Genomic DNA, 18,271 nt, shown 5'->3' with positions numbered 1-18,271 from the left:
GACCTTCTTGCTGTGAGGCTTGGAAAAAACAATGACAATTAATTTTGACCTGTACTGTTTTACCTTTTTAGTAATGATGTGGCAGTACTGAATGTAACATTCCACACCCCCCCCCCCTTTTCTCCCACATTAGCGCATCCAGTTTCTGCCCATCAATCATACTCTCACTAATGCTGGTCCCCGCTCCTGATTGGGGAGGACGAGGCTGCTCCACGCCCCCTCCAACACTTGCACAGCAATCAAACATCTTATCACCTACACTTGACAAGTGCAGTGCAGTACAACGCTGTGTACGGAGAGCCACACCCTCTACCACACTCCTTTCCCATCTCTGTGCAGGCACCACCAACCAGCCCGCAGAGATCGTAATCACACTAGTCTGAGAGAGTCCCTCTCCGGCTTAATTCTGGCCCTATCTGAACAACAGACCAATCGTTGTTTATGTGGCCGCTCAGCCTCAGCCGGCAGGCAGAGCCAAGATTCGATACGATGTATTCGAGATCTCAGCTCTGGTGAACAGCGTGTGTTTTTACCGCTGCGTCACCTGAGCGACAATGTAACATATTTGAAATGTTGTAAATAAGGATATTATGTGATTATGGTGCCAACATTAACAACTTGAACACAACGTTGGACAGAGATTGTGTGATTGTCAGGTTGATACTTTCAAAATTTCCTTCCAAGATCCACATTTACAACAAAAAAAACAAACATTACTTATTAGTATTATTACTAGTTTTCACAAGCATCAAAAGCCTTAAATGGTAACACAATTTAATATCTATGACAACCCTAAAAAAAAGCTTTTCCCTTGTACAAAATGAGACATGCTCAACACGCATGTTGGAGTATGTGTACAAGTGTGTGTGGTGCATGTTATTGATGGTACTTTAAGGTTGATGGTATTGATGATAATTAGAGGTGGTGATTGAGAACCAGTAATCTAAGACAAACACTACAATAATAACATTTGAAAGTAGAGCACTTTTGTATCATTGGAGCTGTGAGTAATTATGTTGCAATTACGTCATATTGTTAGTGCTGGCAACCATAGAAAAAACAACTTTTTTTCTGAATTTGCCCCCTTTGTAAATCTGGGCCAAACAAGATCATTAAACAGTATCTGTGGGCAACAGCTTAATACCGGAAGTTACTGTATTTTAATATAATCTTTACTCCCACAGAAAATATTTTCTATAACTATCTGTCTATTATTGGCACCCTTGGAAATTAGAGAAGAGTTTATTAAGAGAAGTGGGAAAAACCTCAGTCTGGCAACCCAAAGCCAACTCTTAAACCTGGTGGAAGCCAGATGTGTGTGTGATTTTGTAAGTTGTTTATTAAGCATTTAATACACAGATTGTCATTGTGAAAGTGGGCAACAGGAAAAGTATCACAGGCAATGTTATTTCTTTAATATTTTACGCTCAGTAAACACGGTATTATAAATCAAGTTGCAAATAAATCCAACACAAAACATTACTCATCACTGCCATCTGCTGTTCATATTGTGTAAATCATTAGCTTATTGCTCAGATTGCAGCAGCACGTAATACGAATGTACAGAAGATCTACTCTGTACATACACCTATTGTACACATTTTAAATACATTTACAAGTTTATAGTTTTTAAGGTGACTCGGGAGGCAGGCGTTTGTGGATTGCCTTGGCAAGGGCAATTAGGATGAGGAGAAAAAGTGCCAGGATCCATGCCACAGCCACAGGCAGCACCACCATCAATAGTACATCTACAGAAACACAAAGCAAATACAGTAAGGCTAAAATCAAACAGAAGTAGGCAAGGAAAAGTAAATATATAAACACCAATTCCAAAAAAGGGATTCAAAATACAATTTATTTGGAGAATGCATTTAGAAAAGTGATTTATAAATCCAGTTTGTTCTATATTTCAGCAAAATGACAGGAGGTCAAGATTCTTTTATTACACCTTTTTGTAAGTACACTGGAACCTCCATTTAACGGACCAAAGAAGTGGGGGGGGGGTGGTAAAAAAGTTTTTTTGCCATGATATAGTTTTTTTTCAATAATTTCCTTCGGGATAAATAAAGTATCTATCTATCTATCTATCTATCTATCTATCTATCTATCTATCTATCTATCTATCTATCTATCTATCTATCTATCTATCTATGTAACTCAGAGTATCTATTATTCTGAGTCTGAAGCACTGCTGGGGTCTACTGGAGCAGTGCTGGTGCATAACTAAGCACTAAACATGCAAAAATGAAGCATAAAACACTGAGAAAAAGGCGAGAACAAAGCAAGCCACCCGACTAAATAAAACCTACCACTAATGTAAACAGAGAGACGTGCGCCGGCTAGTGGACAATTCCTGAACTACTGGTCTTGATACACTTCTCGCTGGAATTTTAAACAATCGGACCGGGCATTTAGTTTTCCAGATTTTGTCAGTTAAATCCCAAATCCGTTAAATTGAGGCCCCACTGTACAGTCTATGCTTTGTTATGTTGAGGGGGGATGATGGACTTAATAAAGCACAAAATATGAATGTTGCAGCTGAAGATTTGCATGACCAAAATAGTAAAATATTTTCAGTGCACTCATTAGTGTCTTTAGATTATGTGAACATGAAGCTGTAAAAACCATGCAAGCATCAAACTTGAGATGAAGTTTACTAAAAAAAAAAAAAACAAAGTTCACAAGGTACACAAGTGTTTGTACTGCTTTCAGTTTAATACATGGTCAAAGAGAATTTATTAGATTTATTAGCATTTTACACACTGTTCCAACTTTCGTGGAAATGAGGTTTGCATGACGCACCAAACTAATTGTTAAAGATCTGTACCCGTTTGGTGTGGTAAATTATGTTAAACACCCACTAGCCTATCAGAAATGAGAATTCTGTGGCTATAAACACAACACACTTACCATACTTTGGCCGCTCTGGTACTTCTATTTTGATGGGTCCATAAGAAAGTATACCTTGAGGAGATTCATTCCTTGCAGCCTCTCTTTTAATGATGGATTTACATTCCTGAAAAAGAATTCAGAATTACGGTCAAAACTCCCAGTTCCATCTATTATTACAGACTTAGTGTGATCTATTAGAGTTAAGTATAAAGTCAAAGCCAAAAGGTTACACACACTAAGAGACAGTTTTGGATTTTTCTACAAGTGTTGTTTTCCCCCCTGAATGAACTAAATGATTAACACATTTTTGTCCAGCAAACAGACAAATTTGTTTATTGTAAGTTTCCAAAAGAAAAACAACCCAAAAGATAAGTTCGATCCCTAGGTGGGGCGGTCTGGGTCCTTTCTGTGTGGAGTTTGCATGTTATCCCCGTATCTGCGTGGGTTTCCTCTGGGAGCTCTGGTTTCCTCCCACAGTCCAAAGACATGCAAGTGAGGTGAACTGGAGATACAAAATTGTCCATGACTGTGTTCAATATAATATAAGTTTAGACATATCCATTATTATATTTGTTACAGGCAATTAAAAGTGGATAAATTAGGTGAAAAAACTTATACTAGTGATTATATAGGTGTGCTTTATCCTCCTCACCCCCGAGATTGGACGCTTTGAAAACAAACAATATCCTGTAACAACTCTTGTTCATTTCAGCCTTTTAAATGACATTATACAAAAAAAAAAAGAAATTTTGCTTGGGGACTGTGAGTTATTTAGTGTCCAGTATACTGGACATTTGGAATTAAGAGCATGAAATGTGCAAGATTCTGAAAAAATTTACATATTATTATTACCATTATAACATATCAAGTATTGTACATTTATGGCATAATGTCATACATGTTTATAATATTAAAAAGCATATACTAGTTTATACAGAAGTTAAAATTTACATTTTAATTATTTATATGAATATTTTAAATATTTAATTTAAAACTTTTAATTTTAAAAACTCAAACCTTAAAAATGAAAACTCAAACTTTTTAATTAAAACATTTAGCTGTGTTAATTTCCCCTTTTCTTATAAACAAACTTTCCCTTTATAGATATATTTTAAAAACAAGGAACATTACTAAAACATAAAACAGAATATTCAGTTTGTGAATATTAATTTTAAATTTTAAATTATCCACACATCTATCTTTCAATATAAATATTTTGAAAATAAATGATATCTAAATTATTCAAATCAAAACCTTTTGCATTTCAGCTTTGAGTTTTTCTTTTCTTTTTTTAACGGGACCTTGTGTGGAACTCATAAAAGCAGTTTCGTTCAACTTGAATGCAAAGAAATACATTACATTTTAAACATCTTATGCTTGATTTTTTGGTGCAGCCAGGGTTTCTGCACCTCTGAAAGCTGGTGCTATCACTATCCACCACTGGCAAGTGCTCTGCCCCACTGCATCTAACATCTTGGCTTAGAATCACTTGACTCCCTATCACTGTCCTGTTGATATTCATCCCACTACTCTCAACACTGCAGTCTATTACTATCATCTAGTAATTTAAGCACCTCATCTACTGTCAGCCCTTAACATACACGAAAAAGATATGTACAGCACGAAAAATGCAAAAAGTAATACTGATGCACATCTTCTAATTCATAGTTAGCATGACAAACTAAACAACATTCAATACGTTAAATCCAAATGTCCAGCTGGCTGGACATAAAACATTTGCTCGAAATTTAAGTATGCGTAAATACATATTCATCGCTTACATTGTTACCAATCATTACAAAAACCTTCTAAAAATACATCATTTCTAAAACACTTTGGTTATATGTGCACATTAATAGATAAAAACGTATGTTTTGTTCGGTCACGGAGGCAACAAGCGTCTTTCTCAACAGCTGCCATCTTCGGGTCTTTTTTCAAGAAGCTTAAAAAAAAATTTCAATGTCTTTGACCAACCAGTAGAAAGACAGAGTTGTGTTGGAGTGTCTAAAAGTGAGTGTAACAAAGTAAAACTTCCTGTCGAGTTATAAAACCCAGAAAAAAAATGTCCAGTATACTGGACATTAGGAGTGAGGAGGTTATGTATGTCTTTGACCTAGACGATTTCCACAGTCACAGAAAAAGAACGATTGCAGAACCTGTATCAAGTTTATCAAACATTTTGACTTCAGCTGTAAGTGTAGAAAGTTTTGATAGCTTACAGGAACACAAGAGTCTTCGAGATCCCGGATACAGAGATACACAGCACAGTGCAGGTAGAGCTCATGAGGCTCCATCACAAAACGAAACATCTCAAAGGAGAAGCGCACTGTGGAAGCCACACCGTTTTCTCCCTCCTGAGCCTCTGTACCATTTGGATTCTGAACAGATTCAGTTAGAAATGATACAGTTTCATCATCTGCACATCTGGAAATAGGATGAGAAGAAAATGGGTTTAGTCAAGTGTTTATTTTGGTGTATCACAATACAAACTCATAAAAAAATCTAAATGACCAAAAAACTAACAAAAAAAACCCCACAATTATTGTTCCAAAGGGCTGTTCTTAAGTCAAAATGTTTGTTAGTTAAATCTATTTTTCCCATAAGAAATAATGTAAATAGAATTAATCCGTGCCAGACCTCCCAAACCACCCCTTACCTAACCTTTCTCTTAAATTGTCTTTTTTGTTATAAATACAAGTATATTTTCCCTTAAATCTTAAATTATAGAATAGATAATACTGTAACAATAATAAACACAGTAGTACTGTACATAACGCATATCACATTTCAGTACAGTATGTGTGCTGTACCATACACCATAATACATTTCCTTCTTTTTATATAAAATGTATCTACCAGAAACAGCAATAACTCTCATATGTCTCTCATATTTCCTTCTTTATTTCAATAGCGTTGTATTTTGTAGGTGTAATCGCACGAAAGAAAGAATACTTTACTGAGCCGAATTCCTTCTTCTCTCTCACTCACTGTCCCCTCTGTCTGATACACAGTGACAGCTACTGGCAGGAGTAATTACATAACACAACAAATAGTGATTTTTTCATTTTCTCAGCACGGTGCTTTCTCTGCAGCTTCTTTGGGGACATTTTAATATTGAATTTTACAAAATATAAAGAAAACACCGGAAAAACACCGTCCACTGTCCGAATGTTCGCTCACTGTATATATACTGTGTATATATATAGAGAGAGACGGTTGGAGTCAACTTGTTCGTGACATCACGTGTTTCGCGAATTTCTGTTCGTAATCTGAAATTTGTTCGTACCTTAAGTTGAAAAAGATCGTTCGTAACCCGAAATGTTCGTATGGTAAACCGTTCGTAACTCAAGGGTACACTGTAGTTTAAATAAATAATAAAAAAATGATAGTTGGGGCATTTTGGTACATTACTGTTCCATCATAAAAAGATCAAGCAACATAAACATGTTTTAATGAACGTTTATTTTAAACCTTACCTTCCTAACTTATTACTATTTTTTTTTTTTTTTACTATTTTATTTATGCATTTTCATGCATTTTCTCCCAATTTACCGTTGGCAACGCCGAGTTTCGAACTGAGGAGTTCAGAATCTCGGCTCTAGTTCAGTAATTGTAGAACTACAAAGTGCTTCTATATGATAAATGGAGCTGATAAAATGGACAGTGAGTTTAGAAACAAAGAGGTGGTTTTAATGTTATACTTAATCGGTGTATGTATCTATTAGGTTTAAGTCAAGACTGTGATCAGTCCCCTCAAAACTGAACTAACTTTATTTTTAGTTGTTCAGATGTGGACCAGCTTGCATGATTTGAGTTATGAATTAGCTCAGTAATTCTATTCCACCTCAGCTTCAATGCACAGACAGATAACCTTACACTCTTCTGAGTAATTCTCCCTAATAAAAGTGAAGATCAGTCTGGGAAAACAAATTGCACAGAAATGGCTATTTCTTATGTTGGACTCTGTAAAGCAGTGGTGGCTTTAACAGAGTGAAAACAATGTGATTGCAATATAACAAAACATTCTGGATTAAGCATCAAAGCGACATGGCTGGACAGCTCACCCATTCAGCAGCAGCGTGTGAGAAAGGCTGGAGGTATCGTTAGGTTTGGGAGTCTGGGTTGCCCAGCACTCATCCACTCTCAAATTGAAGAAGTCTGCTGGCCAAGTTACGCTGACCTGTACAAACACCCTGTCTCTGAAGTGCATGGTGGGAATGCTGCTGAAGACCTCAGTGTACCCCTCATCCTTATACACACTCATTTCTACCTTCACGTCCTGCTCATCCACCCGCAGCACCTTCTCACTGTGTACCAGACAAGAATATTACAGAAACATCAACAAGAACAAGCTGTAATCCAGAACACAAGGATCTGTTTGGGTTCTGCTAGAACAAGCTGTAATCAATACAGCAAATAAAAGCTATTTCACCATGATATCAAAAAACCATAATATAGTGCATAACTAAAATTTAGGCTAAGAACATGGTGGTGATACTGAAGAATTTACAAAATTTAAGAAAGCAGTTTTTTCCTTAAACATCCTTCACAGACTTTTAAAAAAAGCAATGAATTTATGGTTTGTCACTGGATGTTTACTTTTGTAAAGTGTTTTAAAAAATACTTTCAGTTATTCAAACACCCACTATAACACAAGGTCTATAAAGACGTTTGTTTATTAGGATTTTAACGTCATGTTTTACACTGTTGGTTACATTCATGACAGACACGGTAGTTACTCATTGGCAATTTAGTATCTCCAATTCACCTCACTTGCATGTCTTTGGACTGTGGGAGGAAACCCGAGCACCCGGAGGAAACCCACGCAGACACGGGGAGAACATGCAAACTCCACACAGAAAGGACCCGGACTGCCCCACCTGGGGATCGAACCCAGGACCTTCTTGCTGTGAGGCTGACCTCAGTCCTACTGAACTACTTTGTGATGAAGTGGCTCAATTAAGGCTTCCTTGACCAACATCAGTGCCCAGGCATACAAATGCTCTTTTGACTAAATAGGGACAAATTCCCACACACGTTAAAGCCTTGTGAGAAGCCTTCTCAGAAGAGTGGCTTCACTTACAGCTGAGAAGATCACATAGATGTCATTATATTTTAACCATTTGTTTTTAAAGTGGGATGTCAAACAAGCTCATGGTGTCCAAATACTTTTTTGTATTAACTGACCATTGGGGGGACCAAATTTACCAAGGAGGCAGGCGGGACGGTTCCTGCCATTCTAAAACATACCTATCATATCAGGTGGGAACTGATGGAACACTGACAGATCCTTAGATTACATAAAGCTAGTGATAGCAATATGTTTATTTATCATTTGCCCCCCCCTCCCCCCAAATATATCGTGATAATGGCCTTGGCGTATACACAGATCAGAGATGGGGTGGCACGTAAGTCGCACAAACATCTGCAGGTAAAAAGTTAATTTCTTTGTTTCCTTTAAAGAGCCAAAAGTATGTAGACATGTAGCCTATTGGGCATCCTATTCTAAAAACATTGACATTATTATGAGGTTGCCCCCGTCTTCATCTCTTTCCAGACAACAGATTTTGGAGTGTGTCTATGGGCTATTTCCCCTTTCAGTTAAAAGGACATTTGTGAGGTCAGGTACTGATTCATTCTAGCTCATCCAAAAGGTGTTCAATCAGGTAGAGGTCATGGCTCTGGACAGAAGATCCACAAAACATGGAATTTAACCAGAGGTCTCCAAACATTTATGCAACTGTATTATTATAAAGGATAGTCTGAGGAATGGATGATTAGTGTTAGTGTAAAGTAAACTTATATAAGTTTGGGTTAGCAACATACCCATCATTATTTTTTTTTATTATGTAAATGAGTCAGTACTATTTATTGGCTAATGGTTATGACCGCACTACCTTAATAAAGGAAGGACAGGGAAGGGCAGGCTGACACTGCGTATATACGGGTATGCACACTTGTACTCGATCTTTATCACTGGCTCTCTCACAATATTCTTGTACACTTGTGCTTCTGACACCAGCACCAGTGAATGTACAATATGAGTGATGTTCGTCTGTAGGGAAGAAAACATTACCAGTGTGATTACGAATACACCGCTATAGATAATAAACAGTGACAAAGTCTGAAAAAGGGAGCAGATGCCCCCCATACCTCAACAGACTGACCACTACAGATCTCAGACTTCTCCGTCTGTGTTCTCACTGTGTAATACACAACGCCAGCGATCACCTTCTTCTTGGCCTGGCAGTCGGGGTTGGACAAGTGAACCGATTCATGGGGCACATTGTAGTATTCAAAAAAGTCTTTGTTCACTGAGATGGTGATGTAATCTTTTCCACACACTACATTCATCATCACATCTTTAAAGGGAAATGTTGAATTGTGTGATTATGATGAAGTTACTTGCAGTTTGTTGAAGCTAAAAAAACTTTAAAGATACTGTAACTTATTTAAAAGTAGCAATGCATGGCAATTTTACAAACAGGCCAATGTTGCAATTCCATTACATACAACAGTACTAAAAAACCTGTCTTCATACATTGGATACTTTGTTGGGTTGTAGTAGCTTGCTCAGCCTCTTGCTCAGCCTAAGAAAGATGAGTTTGTCTCAGAAATCTTTATGAAAATCAATTTTAGAGTGGCTTAACAAAAGAATTGTAATGAAGCTGGACATTACTACAATAGCATTTCTTAAATTCTGAATGTTAATCAGTGGAAGAATTTATTTACTATTGCTACATTCTCTAGGTCGCTCTACAAAGAGCACAGTGTACAATGCTGGAAGAGGTAAAAGAGGCCAAGGTTAACAACCTGCAGTGTACACAATACCATCTACATGTTCCACAAAGCTTGGATCACAGAGAGGCTTTATTGTAAATTGAGCTATATACAAGTACATATTGAAACAATACAACGTTCCGTCAGGACCAGGGTGCAACACAGAACAAAAAGTGCAAGACAATACACTGATCAACCATAACATTAAAACACTTCTTGTTTCTACACTCACGGTCCATTTTATCAGCTCCACTTACCATATAGAAGCACTTTAATCAAGAGATTCAAGAGTTTTATTGTAAGAGTTTTATAGTTCTGCAGTTACTGACTGTAGCCCACCTATTACTCTACATACGTTTTTAACCTGTTTTCACCCAAATAATACCTGCTCTGTGGTGGTCTTGGGAGAGTCCTGACCATTGAAGAACAGCATGAAAGGGGGCTAACAAAGCATGCAGAGAAACAGATGGACTACAGTCAGTAATTGTGGAACTACAAAGTGCTTCTATATGGTAAGTGGAGCTGATAACAGACAGTGAGTGTAGAAACAAGGAGGTGGTTTTAATGTTATGGCTGATCAGTGTATAATATACACAGTGCAGATAAACAACAGTACAATAAATACAAAAGACATTTCTAATCTAAAAAGTAATTAAGGGAGACAAAACTAGACATACATGTAGTAATGGCCAGTACATGGTACTAAGTAAATGATAGGTAAGGTAAAAACAATATTCTGATATACAGTTACACAGCTATACAGCAGTGTAAGGTTTTTATAGCAGCAGAGATATAAAAGAATAAGGTGCAAAAAATGCAATATTGTGCAAAGATGCAAGTAATACAATCACTAAGCAGTTGTATGTGTTGAAGTTGTCAGAGTCCAGGGAACAAGACTGTGTTGGTTGTGTGTGTGTATGTTCATATGAGTGTGTATATACATATGTGAGTAATTATGTGTCACAGTGTAGGTTAGTATGTGTGCAATTAAATATGTGAGTATGTGTGTTTAGGAGTAAGTATACTTGTGTGTCAGCAGGGAATGCTCTGTCTTCACCTGCAACAGGACAACAAGCCCAAACCAATGGAAAGAACCCAGATTTGCCTATGTACTAAAGGTAATATTCCCACATAGTCACAGATGATTAGGAACCACCAAAACAGGTCTGTTATGAATTAAAAGCTGCTGGAACATGAGTGATAAAGTAACCTTTACATTGCATCTAAGAGGCAGATGTCCATTAAAACCAACATTTGGTAAAGTGGTCAACTAGCAAGATTAATAATTCATTAAACCCAGCATGTGTTCAGGCCAATATATAACCAGCTTTGTGGTAAAAAAAAACAAAAAAAAAAACTTACTGGATAGATGAAGTTTTTACAAATATATAATTATACTAGTTTAAATTTTGGCCGTATGTAATTATTCATTAAAAAATATGCAGAAAGCATATTGCCCATCTCAAAGTCTAGCCACCTTATAATACTCTTAGGCCCCAGTTAAGCACCATATATCTTAGATTCAATACATTCTAAAGGTTAATTTACAGAACACTTAGTAGAAACAGCAATTACTAAAGAATGTAGTGAATTACCTTGATTACAGAGATCTCCAAAATACCCAGCAGCACACTTACAGCTTTCTCCATCTTTTGATATAATGCACCGGCTCCCATCCACACAGTGAGATATCTCACATATTCCTGATTTAACACAACAGACATCTCAGTAGATCATAAACCAACACAACTGTTTCATTTTTAAATATGATAAATATTTGCTTACCAAAAATATGCTCAATCGTGCACAGAAAAAGCACTGCAGGTAATGCGGAGGCCTATAACACAAATTACAATAGACATTGTAAATAAATTATGCAGCCTGAAATAAAGGTTAATAATTCATCATTAATGATCCTGAATGACACACCAACATAGAGAACAGCTTTAAGTTCTTATTCTGGGCCATAAATGCTAATTTATTTTAAGATTATCTTGATTTAATGTTTTATTTGTTATGAACTTTAATATTACATATAATTTAGATTTAATCTGAAAGTCTCGAGGAGAACAAGCACTAGATAGAAATAAGTTTACTGTGAGCGCTTATTAGTCTTAATCATCAACACCTGATACTGACTACGGTGCATTCAAGTGCAACTAGCACTTCCCAATTTCCAAATGGAAAGCTAGAACAATGACACACCCACCCCTAATGCAGGGTTAAAAAGGTGGGGGCAAATTGTCAAGTTTTGGTTCAACTGCATCTGTTGTTGCAGATACATGGAATAAAAAGCTGGAGCTGGACAACCCCTAAGCCCATAGTAAAAAAGCCCTCAATTCATTACAGACCTGTTTTAGTGACCTTTTGATTATTTTCTAGCCTTCTCAAAAGACCACTGTTCCATGTATTTTAATGGGTGCAGTTGAAGTAGCCTTATATATAGCCACGGTAAAGTCTCAAGCTATAGTCCATCATTCACCTATGAAGAAAATAAGGAGGCCATGCCACAAAGTTAAAGACCATTTTAGAACTTTTATTCTGTGTATCTAATGCATAATTTTGACCCAGCAAAATGAGAGAAAACCCACAATAAACCATTTAAATCAAATTTATTTCAATCATTTACCCACAGAAATAATACAAATCTCAACACGTTCATGTGTCCTTTCAAGTGTGTGTAAACTTCTGACTTTAGCTATTTAGGTAATTTTGGAACTGGTGTTTATATAATATATCACAGCTGAAGCAAATTAAAGGTGGTTATTGAGTTTCCAATACACCAACTAGGCATAACATTATGACCACCTTCCTAATATTGTGTTGATACCACTTTTGCTGCCAAAACAGCCCTGACCCATCGAGGCACGGACTCCACTAGACCCCTGAAGGTGTGCTGTGGTATCTGGCACCAAGATATAAGCAACAGATTCTTTAACTCATGTAAGTTGTGAGGTGGGGCCTCCATGGATCAGACTTGTTTGTCCAGCTCATCCCACAGATACTTAATTGGATTGAGATCTGGGGAATTTGGAGGCCAAGTCAACACCTCGAACTTGTTGTTGTGCTCCTCAAACCATTCCTGAACCACTTTTGCTTTGTGACAGGGCGCATTATCCTGCTGAAAGAGGCCACAGCCATCAAGGAATACTGTTTACATGAAAGGTTGTACATGGTCTGCAACAATGCTTATAGGTAGGTGGTACGTGTCAAAGTAACATCCACATGGATGGCAGGACCCACGGTTTCCCAGCAGAACATTGCCCAAAGCATCACACTGCCTCCACTGGCTCATGGGCCCCAGTGCAAAAAAACATATATATATACAGTGTATCACAAAAGTGAGTACACCCCTCACATTTCTGCAAATATTTCATTATATCTTTTCATGGGACAACACTATAGAAATGAAACTTGGATATAACTTAGAGTAGTCAGTGTACAGCTTGTATAGCAGTGTAGATTTACTGTCTTCTGAAAATAACTCAACACACAGCCATTAATGTCTAAATAGCTGGCAACATAAGTGAGTACACCCCACAGTGAACATGTCCAAATTGTGCCAAAATGTGTCGTTGTCCCTCCCTGGTGTCATGTGTCAAGGTCCCAGGTGTAAATGGGGAGCAGGGCTGTTAAATTTGGTGTTTTGGGTACAATTCTCTCATACTGGCCACTGGATATTCAACATGGCACCTCATGGCAAAGAACTCTCTGAGGATGTGAGAAATAGAATTGTTGCTCTCCACAAAGATGGCCTGGGCTATAAGGAGATTGCTAACACCCTGAAACTGAGCTACAGCATGGTGGCCAAGGTCATACAGCGGTTTTCCAGGACAGGTTCCACTCGGAACAGGCTTCGCCAGGGTCGACCAAAGAAGTTAAGTCCACGTGTTCGGCGTCATATCCAGAGGTTGGCTTTAAAAAATAGACACATGAGTGCTGCCAGCATTGCTGCAGAGGTTGAAGACGTGGGAGGTCAGCCTGTCAGTGCTCAGACCATACGCCGCACACTGCATCAACTCGGTCTGCATGGTCGTCATCCCAGAAGAAAGCTGACGCACAAGAAAGCCCGCAAACAGTTTGCTGAAGACAAGCAGTCCAAGAACATGGATTACTGGAATGCCCTGTGGTCTGACGAGACCAAGATAAACTTGTTTGGCTCAGATGGTGTCCAGCATGTGTGGCGGCGCCCTGGTGAGAAGTACCAAGACAACTGTATCTTGCCTACAGTCAAGCATGGTGGTGGTAGCATCATGGTCTTGGGCTGCATGAGTGTTGCTGGCACTGGGGAGCTGCAGTTCATTGAGGGAAACATGAATTCCAACATGTACTGTGACATTCTGAAACAGAGCATGATCCCCTCCCTTCGAAAACTGGGCCTCATGGCAGTTTTCCAACAGGATAACGACCCCAAACACAACCTCCAAGATGACAACTGCCTTGCTGAGGAAGCTGAAGGTAAAGGTGATGGACTAAACCCAATTGAGCACCTGTGGCGCATCCTCAAGTGGAAGGTGGAGGAGTTCAAGGTGTCTAACATCCACCAGCTCCGTGATGTCATCATGGAGGAGTGGAAGAGGATTCCAGTAGCAACCTGTGCAGCTCTGGTGAATTCCATGCCCAGGAGGGTTAAGGGAGTGCTGGATAATAATGGTGGTCACACAAAATATTGACACTTTGGGCACAATTTGGACATGTTCACTGTGGGGTGTACTCACTTATGTTGCCAGCCATTTAGACATTAATGGCTGTGTGTTGAGTTATTTTCAGAAGACAGTAAATCTACACTGCTATACAAGTTGTACACTGACTACTCTAAGTTATATTCAAGTTTCATGTCTATAGTGTTGTCCCATGAAAAGATATAATAAAATATTTGCAGAAATGTGAGGGGTGTACTCACTTTTGTGATACACAGTATATATTTGATCCCCTGCTGATTTTGTAAGTTTACCCCCTTACAAAGACTTGAACAGTCTATAATTTTTATGGAAGGTTTATTTTAACAGAGAGAGACAGAATATCAACAAAAAATCCAGAAAAAAACATTAAATAAAAGTTATAAATTAATTTGTATTTAATTAAGGGAAATAAGTATTTGATCCCCTACCAACCAGCAAGAATTCTGACCCCCACAGACCAGTTATGTGCCCATGAGGCACACAAATTAGTCCTGTCCCTGTATAAAAGACTCCTGTCACAGAATCAGTTTCTTCCGTTCAAATCTCTCGACCACCATGGGCAAGACCAAAGAGCTATCAAAGGACGTCAGGGACAAGATTGTAGACCTGCACAAGGCTGGAATGGGCTACAAGACCATCAGCAAGAAGCTTGGTGAGAAAGAGACCACTGTTGGTGCGATTATTCGAAAATGGAAGAAATACAAGATCACAATCACCCTCACTCTGGAGCTCCATGCAAGATCTCACCTGGTGGGGTAAGAATGATTCTGAGAAAGGTGAGGTCAGTCCAGAATTACACGGGAGGAGCTTGTCAATGATCTCAAGGGAGCTGGAAGCACAGTATATACAGTGTATCACAAAAGTGAGTACACCCCTCACATTTCTGCAGATATTTAAGTATATCTTTTCATGGGACAACACTGACAAAATGACACTTTGACACAATGAAAAGTAGTCTGTGTGCAGCTTATATAACAGTGTAAATTTATTCTTCCCTCAAAATAACTCAATATACAGCCATTAATGTCTAAACCACCGGCAACAAAAGTGAGTACACCCCTTAGTGAAAGTTCCTGAAGTGTCAATATTTTGTGTGGCCACCATTATTTCCCAGAACTGCCTTAACTCTCCTGGGCATGGAGTTTACCAGAGCTTCACAGGTTGCCACTGGAATGCTTTTCCACTCCTCCATGACGACATCACGGAGCTGGCGGATATTCGAGACTTTGCGCTCCTCCACCTTCCGCTTGAGGATGCCCCAAAGATGTTCTATTGGGTTTAGGTCTGGAGACATGCTTGGCCAGTCCATCACCTTTACCCTCAGCCTCTTCAATAAAGCAGTGGTCGTCTTAGAAGTGTGTTTGGGGTCATTATCATGCTGGAACACTGCCCTGCGACCCAGTTTCCGGAGGGAGGGGATCATGCTCTGCTTCAGTATTTCACAGTACATATTGGAGTTCATGTGTCCCTCAATGAAATGTAACTCCCCAACACCTGCTGCACTCATGCAGCCCCAGACCATGGCATTCCCACCACCATGCTTGACTGTAAGCATGACACACTTATCTTTGTACTCCTCACCTGATTGCCGCCACACATGCTTGAGACCATCTGAACCAAACAAATTAATCTTGGTCTCATCAGACCATAGGACATGGTTCCAGTAATCCATGTCCTTTGTTGACATGTCTTCAGCAAACTGTTTGCGGGCTTTCTTGTGTAGAGACTTCAGAAGAGGCTTCCTTCTGGGGTGACAGCCATGCAGACCAATTTGATGTAGTGTGCGGTGTATGGTCTGAGCACTGACAGGCTGACCCCCCACCTTTTCAATCTCTGCAGCAATGCTGACAGCACTCCTGCGCCTATCTTTCAAAGACAGCAGTTGGATGTGACGCTGAGCACGTGCACTCAGCTTCTTTGGACGACCAACGCGAGGTCTGTTCTGAGTGGACCCTGCTCTTTTAAAACGCTGGATGATCTTGGCCACTGTGCTGCAGCTCAGTTTCAGGGTGTTGGCAATCTTCTTGTAGCCTTGGCCATCTTCATGTAGCGCAACAATTCGTCTTTTAAGATCCTCAGAGAGTTCTTTGCCATGAGGTGCCATGTTGGAACTTTCAGTGACCAGTATGAGAGAGTGTGAGAGCTGTACTACTAAATTGAACACACCTGCTCCCTATGCACACCTGAGACCTAGTAACATTAACGAGTCACATGACATTTTGGAGGGAAAATGACAAGCAGTGCTCAATTTGGACATTAAGGGGTGTAGTCTCTTAGGGGTGTACTCACTTTTGTTGCCGGTGGTTTAGACATTAATGGCTGTATATTGAGTTATTTTGAGGGAAGAATAAATTTACACTGTTATATAAGCTGCACACAGACTACTTTTCATTGTGTCAAAGTGTCATTTTGTCAGTGTTGTCCCATGAAAAGATATACTTAAATATCTGCAGAAATGTGAGGGGTGTACTCACTTTTGTGATACACTGTATATATAATATAATATATATATATATATATATATATATATGGAGCCCCCCCACCCCACATAGTGCACTAGATTGTATATTAGATAAGAATTTATGTTCCTTACTTAGTGCACTAGATAGTGTACTAGATAATAGACTTATGTTTCTTACATAATGCTTTAGGTAGCGCATTAGTTAAGGGATTTAGGTTCCCTACATAGTGCACTAAATTGTATATCAGATAACGGATTTATGTTCCCTACATAGTGCACTAGATAGTATTTAAGATATGAATTTATGTTCCTTATGTAGTGCACTAAATTGTATATCAGATAACGGATTTATGTTCCCTACATAGTGCACTAGATAGTATTTAAGATATGAATTTATGTTCCCTATGTAGTGCACTAGATAGTGAATTAGACAATTGGTTTATGTTCCCTACACAGTGCACTAGATTGTATATCAGATCATGGATTTATGTTCCCTACATAGTGCACTAGATAGTGTATTAGATAATGCATTCATGTTCACTACATAGTGCACTAGAAAGTATAACTAGATGATGATTTGTGTTCCTTACATAGTGCACTAGATAGTGTATTACATAATTAATTATGTTCCCTACATAGTGCACTAGATAGTGTATTACATAATTAATTATGCTCCCTACATAGTGCACTAAATTGTATATCAGATAACGGATTTATGTTCCCTACATAGTGCACTAGACAGTATATTAGACAATTGATTTATGTTCCCTACATAGTGCACTAAATTGTATATCAGATTTACATTTTCAGCATACGCTTTTATCCAAAGCGATTTACAGAATGAGCGGAACAAGATGAGCAATTGAGGGTTAAGGGCCTTGCTCAGGGACCAAACAGTGGCAACTTGGTGGTGGCGGGGCTTGAACCGGCAACCTTCTGTTTACTAGTCCAGTACCTTACCCACTGAGCTATCACTGGGTAACGGATTTATGTTCCCTACATAGTGCACTAGACAGTATATTAGACAATTGATTTATGTTCCCTACACAGTGCGCTAGATTGTACAGGGGTTGGACAAAATAACTGAAACACCTGGTTTTAGACCACAATAATTTATTAGTATGGTGTAGGGCCTCCTTTTGCAGCCAATACAGCGTCAATTCGTCTTGGAAATGACATATACAAGTCCTGCACAGTGGTCAGAGGGATTTTAAGCCATTCTTCTTGCAGGATAGTGGCCAGGTCACTACGTGATGCTGGTGGAGGAAAACGTTTCCTGACTCGCTTCTCCAAAACACCCCAAAGTGGCTCAATAATATTTAGATCTGGTGACTGTGCAGGCCATGGGAGATGTTCAACTTCACTTTCATGTTCATCAAACCAATCTTTCACCAGTCTTGCTGTGTGTATTGGTGCATTGTCATCCTGATACACGGCACCGCCATTGGATGCACAT

At 38.7% G+C, this 18,271-nt stretch overlaps 1 protein-coding gene across 1 annotated transcript; it reads right to left on the bottom strand.

Moving 5' to 3' along the window:
• Window positions 1-1,381: 1,381 nt before the first annotated feature.
• zpd (zona pellucida glycoprotein d) lies at window positions 1,382-13,865 on the bottom strand. The gene is made up of 8 exons (XM_063000095.1): window positions 13,843-13,865; window positions 11,268-11,377; window positions 9,046-9,254; window positions 8,790-8,947; window positions 6,957-7,199; window positions 5,112-5,316; window positions 2,911-3,016; window positions 1,382-1,748 (listed from the first exon to the last, which is right to left on the bottom strand). The coding sequence occupies exons 1-8, from the start codon at window positions 13,848-13,850 to the stop codon at window positions 1,630-1,632; spliced, it is 1,158 nt and encodes a 385-aa protein (XP_062856165.1). The 5' UTR covers window positions 13,851-13,865; the 3' UTR covers window positions 1,382-1,629.
• Window positions 13,866-18,271: the final 4,406 nt, after the last annotated feature.

The sequence above is a fragment of the Trichomycterus rosablanca genome, chromosome 8, assembly GCF_030014385.1.
Source record: "Trichomycterus rosablanca isolate fTriRos1 chromosome 8, fTriRos1.hap1, whole genome shotgun sequence".
Lineage (NCBI taxonomy): Eukaryota > Metazoa > Chordata > Actinopteri > Siluriformes > Trichomycteridae > Trichomycterus > Trichomycterus rosablanca.
The sequence above is the reverse complement of the archived record's forward strand: the minus strand, read 5'-3'. Positions and strand labels throughout refer to the sequence as shown.

Bases quoted from the DNA above. Each gene is read 5' to 3' on its own strand.
- zpd (XM_063000095.1), bottom strand. The intron at 5,317-6,956 runs GTGAGCTGTCCA...TCCTATTTCCAG, and splicing joins CACACGCTGCTGCTGAATGG to ATGTGCAGATGATGAAACTG. The intron at 3,017-5,111 runs GTAAGCTATCAA...ATTCTTTTTCAG, and splicing joins TCGAAGACTCTTGTGTTCCT to GAATGTAAATCCATCATTAA.